Source organism: Channa argus, chromosome 10 (assembly GCF_033026475.1).
Source record: "Channa argus isolate prfri chromosome 10, Channa argus male v1.0, whole genome shotgun sequence".
Classification (NCBI taxonomy): domain Eukaryota; kingdom Metazoa; phylum Chordata; class Actinopteri; order Anabantiformes; family Channidae; genus Channa; species Channa argus.
The window spans coordinates 27,318,081-27,328,376 of NC_090206.1; the positions used below are offsets into that span (position 1 = coordinate 27,318,081).

Below are 10,296 nucleotides of genomic sequence, written 5' to 3' on the forward strand. Positions count from 1 at the left end.
CCTTCACAGGTACGCGAAGTTGGAAAATGTGGAATGGAAAATGTGTGTGTTTTAAAGCTGTTTTGATAAATTATGACAATCCTGTGTAGACTCTACAGTCCTAATGTCTGGGCTTCTCCATTAAGGATCTCAACCCAAATCTGTGCTTTGTCTTTTTTACCCTTTTTCTTTTCAGAAATTTGCTCTTTTTATTAAACACCTGTTGATGCAATATTTGTTTTGGCAAAAGAATGTGCGAGAAATTTGGTTAATTATTGTGGAATTTGCTCAACTGCAATGGAATAATAAGGATTTTACTGTCCCACAACTCATACTTGAAATAGTACTTGCATTGGTACATCCCTAGTTCTATTAAATCTATTTGCAAATCCTGGAGGGGAAAATCAAGATTGAAGTTTTTGGCTTTAATGTCCTTCTCAAGGTCATATTTTTATGGTTTTCTAATAGGACCTATCCAAAGATGGTAAAATTAATAAGCTAATAATGATATGCACAATTAGTTTTTAAACAGGACTGGCCGCCTTAAATGGTCAAAAGTGTGGAGATACATCAACCAAAGTCCATCAAGGAAGCACTAAATATATGCTTATAATAGTGGCGAGTATCCTCAAAACAAAGAAGGCTCTTTAGCATTTAAAAAATAAAAAGAATTCAGTAAGAACTTGTGTTAATGATGATAATTTTAAAAGGACAAGTGCTTAGTCTCCATAAATGTCTACTTGAAAAAGAATTACAGATTTGTTAAGAAGATGTGTAACTGGATTCTGATAAACAAACATCCCCTTTATTTTAGTAAGATCAGTGCTGGAGTAAAGCCAACAAGCAACCATATACTCTTCTTTCATATCCACAATAAGTGGATTCTTTTCCAAAAAGATGTTGGTGGGTACTTTATTTTTTATTAGGAATACACTAGTGTTGACCATCTGGTTTTAAAATGGTGATAGTCTTCTAAAACACCTGAACAACAGTAAGTGATGCCCCAGACAGATAAAACAGGGCTTTCCTGATTCTTAGACTCTTTCTCCAGGCTTCTAGAAACATTTGCATAATAAATCTTTACTGTGGTATCTTTCTATTGAACATCCAGGTATACTGGTTACAATGTAAAATATAAATGTAAATAAATCAACTAGCTGCAGGATATGAGGGTAAAGATTGGGAACAAGACCAGAATACCAGGGTCAGCTTTTCTGTTTCGATTGTGACTGAAGAGACCTAAATCTAATAACTTGGAGCTTGAGGTGTCAGTGCAAGAAAATGAAGATTCAGTACATGCTGCAAGGTGACATATAAGAGAATATTACATAATGCAAAAAGGGACATTACATGATGAAAATTGGACTTGCAGTCATTGGAAACCTGATAGATGATAACCTCGTCACAGATTGACGTTGACAGATGTCTTGAGCTCAGGTGTCTGACTGTGCCTCAACAGAAACATTAAAATTAGTCCAAGCAGCAAAGAGGAATGAGGCTGGACAGTACTCACCATGGTGGAATGAACATCAAAGTCACAAAGAGAGCACACATGGGGAAACATGGGGGGCATGACTCCCAAGAAGTCTTGGACTTTTCCATTTGATGGGGAGCCCATCCTCCTCTGCATAAAAACAGGGTCGGACGATGATTGCCCCATACTGAGCCCACTGTAGGAACCATAATGGGAAAGCTCAGAATATGGCCGCTCTCTGCTCCCACCACCACTGTAATTTAAGCTGTAGCCCCGGCTGGAGGAGACATCGTGCAGGGAACTGTACCCGTAGTCTGTAGAGGGCTGGGCTCGGGCTGAACCCTGAGCCATTGAAGGACTCCCAATCCTCCCCCTGTGCACCTCATCCCAATTATCCTTTCCTCCTCTATATGCAGCATCAGAAGAAGCTCCCCGCTGTTCTCCTGTGTCCCCTTTCCGGCTCTTGAGCTGCATGAGGATGAGAGGCAGCGTCTCCACGCTGATGTCCTCCTCAGGAATTTCAGCCAGAGCATCCAGGTCTGAGGGCGACAGCCCCAAACTGGCAAAAAGCTTCATGGTGCTGCCAAGATTGCTGCCCCCACCATGCCGGGGCATCTGGGAGCTGTTGTCCTGACCCTCCACACCGCCACCCACCCCCACACCTGAGGCCCCCATCTGACGACTGGATCGCTGTTCATTCATGTTGAAGTTCAAGGTCTCTGCGGCAGCCAGGAGCCCCCGACCCACAGTGAAGTGTTTCTGACTGCCGTCTGACTGTGATTTCTGAGACATGATGACACAAAGCGGAGCAGCACTCTGGCTTCAGAATGTCCTTGAGCAGGTGAGCCAAGATAAAGAATGAACCAGGTAGCAAAAAGGGTCTAGTTTATAAGGATTGGGGGAAGGTAATGTCAGTTAATCTCTTGTGCAAAGAATAAAACTGGTCAAAATGAAGGGGAACTCCTCTTCTCCTCTGTAGAGTCTTATGTTTGCTGAAAAACAATGAGGTAGAGATATTCTTCAAACGCTGCCTCCAACAAGAACACAGAAACCAGTGCACTGCTGACCCACAGAAGCATGTAAAGAAAAATGACTGATTTATTAATAGTCATCTGAGCAGATGTAAGCTGTGACAACTGAGACAAAGGAGGTAATATTAAGAACGCTAGAAAAGAAGACAGAAAAAGCTTCAAAGTTCAAAATTCACCCCAGACAAGAAGGAAGAAAATGGACTGATGTAGACAGAATGATGGGAACATCCTCAGTGGAAAAAAAGAGAAACCGATTATCAGTGCTGAATATTGTAAATATTGTAGATAATATAATAGGCCTTCAGAAGAACCACTGCTACACTAATAAATATGTGATGGAAAAACAGCAATAATTACTCACAAAAACGATTTGATCTGCATATACCCACTGGACTAGTTTTGTCTCTGTCTAGACACCAGGGGCTGTTAATTATCTGTAAATTTACAGGCTAGCTGACAATACTCACAATTGTATATAATCCCAAGGCAGATAGTTCTTCCACCTTCATCTTCAAGTCCTCATAAAGTTACAAATTATACTAATATTGTTAATAGCTGGGTGTGTTCTTGCAGACCATTTCTCAAGAGAGGTTGAAGAACATGAGAGCCAGATAGCCATAAACAGGATGTAATCATCCAGCATTCGATCCAAGATCCCAGATTACCAATGTATGTAAATCAAACCCCTGATGATGCCTTTTTTTTTTTTTTTTGCTTGAACGCCAACTGTAACACAGTCAGTCCTACATAAATTAACTTTCATCCACACCCTATACATTATATAAATGTTTTGACAGTACATTTGCCTTAACTATTAAAAAGAGATAACTACAATACTACATGTATAACAATATTTTGTTATCCATAACTTTTCACAAACCTGATCTGAATAAGCTTCAGAAAATGTATATTGCTTAACCACTTAAAGAATTAACTTTTTTCCTCATACAGGTTCATTTACACAACATCCGGAGAATGGAAAATTCCAATAGATCTTTGCCAACCGGTTTTAGGTTAATGCTCAAACAGACACACTGTTGGCTGAAGAAGGCTATAATATACACTCACTGGCCACTTAATTTAGTACACATGTACAATAGAATACAATACAATACAATACAGCAGGTCTGCCGTTTCCCCACACATATTGTGTACCTGGTCGAGTCGCCCAAGTAAATTTACTGCTGCCCAAATATATTAAGCAATCCATCTTTTTTATGTAATGTAAATGTGAAGAGTGGGAGAAAGAGCGAGAAACAAAAAACAAAGCAGCCTCCCTGCTCTGTCTAGATTATCATTGGCCATTGAGAAACCCATGTCAGCTGACCACTACCTTGTAGTCCAAAAACTATAGCAGAGTGGGACCTGTTCTCTTTTCAGCTTATTCTAGTGTAAATGTTCTTATCATATGAAGAAATCAATAAATCATATTGTACTTCTTAATCTGATAAGCAAGTAGCTGTTAGACAATAAGATGTGCATGTGTTTATTAGTGAGGTAAAAGCAACAATATGACCTACGATAGTGGATGAGTATAATATACTCCAGTAGGACCCCACCACTCACTAGGACCTCATTATTAAACACAGAAGACTTATCACCTTTCTAACAGTGTCAATCAAAAACAGAGAACGTAAAACCTTGCAAAAGGGGAATTCATCGCAGACCTGCCTCATTGTATTGTATTAGATTGTATAGATGTAACGTTACCTAATGAAGTGGCAATTAAGTGATTGTATATTTACGACACTGGTAACAATAATATAAGAATTTCTGATAACTTTATGGCTGAAAGCCAAGCGTTTCTAAGCCCACAGCTGCCACGATTTGTTATTCTTACAGTAAAACACTATGCGGCGAGTAAACACATTGGGAGGCTTCGGTTATCAGCAAATTTGTGCCGCAAGTTATGAATGAAAAAGACGTGGTCTGTTCTAGCAGCCAAGCTATTACCACAGAGTTTTACCTGTCTAAATTTCGACAAAGGCAATATGGTTCCTCGTGTGCTTAATTCGGGGTTAACGATGTTAATCGTAAATGCGTTACAGTGTCCTTCCAAACTGCCTTATAAACCGACATGGCTTAAATAAGTTACGTTAAGCTGAAGACAGTGCAGCAAGCTAAACACCTCTGCTAATGCTATTAGCTTACCTTGTGGCTAGCCTGCCCCCTATATGCTAATGCTATTCGGTAGCTAAGGTGGCGCCAGTTTAGAATTTCAGCTCATAATTTTAGTTTTACAGTGTGCACGTTGTACATATATCTGTGTACTAACTGATAAAATGTTTTGTAGTTAAGTGTAGCAAGTATAAATACACTTACCTTCCTTTTCCCAAATGCGTAGTATATCGTTAACAAGCACTGCTAACACAAACGAAAGACAACTCCGATATCGCGATATTTAGTCGTCCCCACGGGAATGGGTAGAGCAGGTTTGGGTTAGTATCCTTACTTTTTCGTCGTTTTCAGTGAATATACTAATTGATTTCAAAAACACACAGTTGTACTGTAGTTCGTGAATATGTAATTAATTCCTGCGTTGCAATGAGCCGCCGTAGCAAAATGAGCGAGTTTCCAAAGAAACTAGGGTTTGGGCTACGGTGCTGCCTTCACGGGACTTCTGAAAGTTACCATTTGAAGTTTGAAAACTTCCCTCTAGACGACTTCTTCTTTCATTAGGTGGACCAGACTCTATAAATGAATTAATCACGGGGGTAATCCTGGTAGTGACCATGTGGTTAAGTATGTTTTTTAGTCTAATCCCATTTCTCGTCAACAGTGGCAATGGTTGCCTTGAATAACGGCCATTCTTTTCCCACAAAACTCCATTAGATTTCTTAAAATTGTTAGTTTTTTGGTTTTATGGATGTCTGGGTCCCTAAATTGTGTTTACGTTAAAAGCTTTACCTGTTTCCCTGACGGCAGGGGTCCCTGTGCTAGAAGTTAAAACTAAAACCTTCTCACAAATCGTAATGGTCTTTGAAGGTCTTCAAGTTTAGATTTAACCCAAGATGAGCCAAAAAGGAAGCTGCTCTGCAATGTTAAATTTTAGGAGTTCAAAGTCTAAGGTTACAAAAACGTAGCCTACATAAATAAACTTGTTATCCAAAGCGTCACCGTGAGCTAAAGGTGCTTTCCGACACTTCTGTTCAACTGTTTTTAACAAATAATGTAGGACCTGAAGGTAACGCGGTTTGTCCAATCACAGGCGAGCCCAGAGTGACGTTGATGATGTAAACAAACAAAGGCAGCGCGGCCATTACAGTTACAGGAGAGTTCGACACGGAGTTAACCGTTTGTCTCTTCTATCGTCGAAAGCTTTATGGTTTCAGGTATTTCCCGTTATAAAACATAACTATGAACTTCTTTAGATTCATGTAATGTCTTTCATTGTATACGACATTGCTTTTCTGTCGGTGTAAATCGTGTTTTTCTGTGTTGTTGACTAAGAAATGGCAGCGACAGTGTAGCCACCTGCTATTGTCTGTGAGACAGCGGCCATCACAGCCGAGATGGAACGCCCCATAAACGGACGAACCGCCCAGTGTTTAAAGCTTAAATTACTGTGCTGTGTCTTCTACAGGATCGTAGACCGGACTGCAGAGATTGAGGCTGTTTGGTTGACTTTGAAGAGTAAAATGAAAGACCCGAGTCTCTGCAACCTCGCGCCGAATATGACAATCAACGAGGAGGTGATCTTAAGTAGTCTCTCTGAGGAGAACCCGTTCGCCGAGTACATGTGGATGGAGAACGAGGAGGAGTTCAACCGACAGGTGAGATCCAGAACTGACAACGTACCTGCTGCTAGGGTTAAAGGGAAAATCCACCAACAATTGGGCTGTGCTGTGTTGTCATTAATAGAAGCTAATATCTGCCAACACAAGCAACCAGTGGTGGGTCGTTACAGAACTACATTTTGATGTATTTGATTATTTGCGTTCTGCATCAGGTACTTTCCATCAACTCCATATATCTAAAAACGGAATTATTATGCACATGCATATGGTTAAAACAGAATCCACTGAACCAATGAAGCTAATGTTATTGTGGATAAAGCAGCTGTCGCTACACAAAGTGATTACATCTGCTCACAGTAAATAGTCAGAAATCAGGTTTCTAAAGTGGTTCTGTCTTTGAATTAGTTATCTGTTTATGCAAATGAAAAATAAATAACTGCCACATACCAAACCATAGGAACAAGATGATACAGCATTTTAATTAAGTTTTGCATTGACACAAGATCAAACGTAAACAAGCCAAATATCACTCCCTCACAGCATTGCTTTGCATGTGACAATAAACCTCTTCAAAAATGCATTAAACTACATTGTTTTTTGTAATTAGGGTCCAATTTGCAATATAAATGAAGTAATCATCACTAGATAAGCTATTCTCTTTTTACACATTGTATAGAAAGAACACTAGAAAGTAGTACTACCCACAGTAAATGCATATGTAGCTATGAACACTTCTAAACCACAGGCAACTTACACTCTGTCATGTCACTGAATGCAACAGGGAAGCAATGCATTAGGCTAAATGGCGGGTATATCCTCCAGATTAGCCTTTGTTCCTGCCTGGCCTGAATAGAGCTCGTTAAGGTGGGAGGTGGGAACAGGGTGGATTCATCAAGATGTAGTGATTATGACCGTAACCTGGAGGTGGGAAATTGTCTTAAGCTTCCTGGGGATGGATGAACGGGCAGCATGAAAAATGGGAGACAGGTTGTGCCTGAGGCCTCCTCCTCTGTTGAGGGAAGCACGGAGGGCTAAAAGCTAAGCTAAAGCTAGGCTTCTCCATGTGAATAAAAATTGCTTCACATAGAGATGGTATAAGAGAGGAATCTGTGAAGCCAGAAAACTGTGAGGAAAAAATCTCTGGTGACATAAAGGAGGTGGAATTGGGAGGGCACTCATGTATTGTGGGTTTTCAGGAATGAAGTGGGACAAATACTTTATCAAACAACAGTAAAAAACAATTAAGATACTAAAGCAAAGGTTTACAACAGGGTTTGAGATCAACTACATAAAAGGCTTTTAGAAATTATTTCAAATGTCAAAGTGTGGTCTCAACATTTACCCTAACATGTGCAGGTGGAGGAGGAGCTATGGGAGGAGGAGTTTATTGAACACTGTTTCCAGGAGATGTTGGAAGAGGAGCAGTGGGAGTGGTTCATCCCATCCAGAGACCTCCCCCTTCAGACGGTCAGTCAGCTGCAGGAGCAGATCAGTCAGCTAGTTCTGGAAGCTGACAGAGACTTTGAAATCGTGGTGAGTTCAGTACATGATTTTAGCCAAATAAAATGTCTGATACAGCCAACGATCAGATGAAATGTGTCATCATCTTTAATTTTTATCAGCTTTTTTTGGTCAGATAGAAAATGGGTTTTACAGAAGAAGTCAGATGTATTCACAGAGCACATTTAAAAGTAGGGGGCTGGCTGTGTTAAGCATTTTTCTGTAACCAGTACAAATGTACTCACACACTTCTGTGATATGAGGAGATATTTTAAGGTAAGTGACAACGACAAAAGTCAAGTCCTCTGCAACTCTGCTGACAGCCTGACAGTAGAGCAAACAGCTGTTGAACAAGCAGAGCACACATACAAACATGTCTTCATTCTCCCTACAATAAACCGGGCTGGTCCCCTTCTTCACCCACTAAACACACTGCTCTCTTTATTTAACTTTATTCAATCTGGTTGTTTGCCATTGAGGTTTGGTTTCTGACAAGACAAACACAAAACACACAATTAATCTATTAATACACAACAGTGTATACAGTCTTAAATAACTAAAGAATACAAGCTGCACAGGAGCTGATTTTGTTTACGTGTAAACTAACAATTTGCTGATCATAGCAAATTGTCTTGAGCAAGGGAAAAAAATGCACATTAAAAATGTGTGAACATAACCACACAATTCTACAGCCCTTATCAGTTCTTATAACATCTGCTCTTTGTATTTAGCACAGATCTGTACATTTATTATTTATTGCCAGTAGAAGCTGTGCATGTATATCAAGGATTTATACAACCCCCCCGCATTAGTACTTCTCTGCACACTTGCACTAATATGTCATATTAACATAAAAATAATCCATTTATGTTCACCTCTTTACTAGTATTTTCACTACAGTTATCATATCCACATTTACTCTATGTGCTGTGCTGTCTGTTGAGAATGAACATTGGAATCGTTGTGTTTGCACATGGTGTTTAAATCTGATTTTGTAGTTGTAGTTGATGTAAGACTGGAGGATTTTGAGTTGTGTCCAAAAAAAATTAGTTGGTTTGTCAAACATTTGAGTTAAAACTGACACTTTGTTCAGTCTGTTCCAGCAGGCAGTGGCCAGTTTAATGTAGGAGACATGGATAATTTATATATAAACATTTTAAAAGATTGGAGTTGCAGTGTTAAAAGCTGAGCAGTTGTGTGTAAGAGTTGTAGTGAAATTACCTGAGTTACAGTTAATGTGAATGTTTCCATGTTAATATTTGGATTGGCCGCAGCCTCCTGTTGGAGATTTGATTTAATCATATTCAGTTGTTAGTTTCCTGAGAGCTTGTTTATGTTCAGTGTTGAAAGTCACAGTAATGTTCTGTTAATTGTCATACATATGGCAGAAGTGGTTATTAAATTAAAAAACTGACATTGGTGCATTCCAAAACATGGAGGGCTATATGAGGGCACACTCATCCTCATCCAGCAGAGGGCATCCTCTTCTTTTTCTCTGCAGATGAACAGCAGTCTGAATCCCAATGCCAAGGAGTTCACCCCAGGTATCCAGAAACACATCATGTGACCACACCCTGCCCCTCCCACACTCCAGTCTGCGCTGTGACATCATCAACAAGATGTCCACCGTTGTTTCCAGATGCCACTCGACCTTCAGCCTGTTGCCAAAGTTCAGCGCTCGCCTTTGTGTGTTCAGAAAAAAAGTTGCTGTCAGTTATTGCAGTTGACCTCCTGTGTGTCCTCCTTCTGTCTGTCCTCTCCCTTTAACTCTTAATGTAAATGTGTGGAGGAAAATTTGTGTTTAACTTCAGAACAAGCTGATTTGTTACTATCAGCTCCAATGTGTCTACTGTCACTTTTGTTTTTGCACTTTTTAATATGATAAAAGCCTAAAAACAAACTGTTCATATTTTATTTGATGTCCTTTAGATTCAGATGTTTTCAGCAGCAGTTTCCAGCTTGGTTTTACTGTGTTAGTTTAGACTGATTCAGTTTGCTTTTTTTTGTTTTTCTGTCCGCACTGACCCTTAGGGCAGCCGTCTCCCTGCTGCCTATTTAACTGATGTTGATGTTGAGTTTTTCTAGGTGCACAAAGTACTGTATAAAAAGTCAAATAATGAAAAAAGTTGTAAAAAAAAAATCTATTTTTTCTTAAACTATTTGAAAATAAATGTTTATGGAGAAAATGCATTTGGACTTTTTGTCAGTATTTTACTTTACACAGAGGGTTTAAATTTGCCTTGTCACTGACTCACTGAGCTTTATAGTATCCTATCATACGTACACAGGAGCTGTGGATACTTCTCAGAAACCCTGATGTTTTGTCAGGATGAGAGTGGGAGTACAATTGAATAAATGCAGCATAAATAAGGCATTTAACAGCTTGGAGGGCCTGATGTAGCAGACGGTGGTGTCAACCATTGCAACCAGAGCTTCTCTCTCCTTTGTTTTTGTCCTGCATTAAGGATCTGAATTTACAAAGTTCATCCAGCCAAACAAATGCCCATTTTTGCCTGGTGGTCTTTTGCATTTAAATCCACCTGCAGGCTTTTCCATTGCTCAGAGTTCAGTAGTT

General features: G+C 39.7%; 2 protein-coding genes across 3 annotated transcripts in view; one reads left to right on the forward strand and one right to left on the reverse strand.

Annotated features, from left to right (window-relative positions):
- matr3l1.2 (matrin 3-like 1.2) overlaps positions 1–5,067 on the reverse strand; it is a 16,753-nt gene extending 11,686 nt beyond the window's left edge. Inside the window, exons 1-2 of one of the 2 annotated variants that reach the window (XM_067519635.1) lie at positions 4,807–5,067; positions 1,493–2,445 (exon numbers count right to left, since the gene is read on the reverse strand). In XM_067519635.1, coding sequence (XP_067375736.1) covers positions 1,493–2,245 — 753 coding nt within the window. In that variant the 5' untranslated portion in view covers positions 2,246–2,445; positions 4,807–5,067. The remainder of the gene's footprint in view (positions 1–1,492; positions 2,446–4,806) is intronic. The other variant, XM_067519634.1, reaches the window with a different exon arrangement.
- A 600-nt stretch (positions 5,068–5,667) lies between these two features.
- LOC137134664 (polyadenylate-binding protein-interacting protein 2-like) lies at positions 5,668–9,911 on the forward strand. Its single transcript, XM_067519636.1, has 4 exons — positions 5,668–5,816; positions 6,068–6,257; positions 7,578–7,754; positions 9,223–9,911. The coding sequence occupies exons 2-4, from the start codon at positions 6,123–6,125 to the stop codon at positions 9,286–9,288; spliced, it is 378 nt and encodes a 125-aa protein (XP_067375737.1). The 5' UTR covers positions 5,668–5,816; positions 6,068–6,122; the 3' UTR covers positions 9,289–9,911.
- The last annotated feature ends 385 nt before the right edge of the window (positions 9,912–10,296 follow it).

Bases quoted from the DNA above. Each gene is read 5' to 3' on its own strand.
- LOC137134664 (XM_067519636.1), top strand. From the start codon at position 6,123: ATGAAAGACCCGAGTCTCTGCAACCTCGCGCCGAATATGACAATCAAC. The intron at 6,258-7,577 runs GTGAGATCCAGA...TAACATGTGCAG, and splicing joins AGGAGGAGTTCAACCGACAG to GTGGAGGAGGAGCTATGGGA. The intron at 7,755-9,222 runs GTGAGTTCAGTA...TTTTCTCTGCAG, and splicing joins ACAGAGACTTTGAAATCGTG to ATGAACAGCAGTCTGAATCC.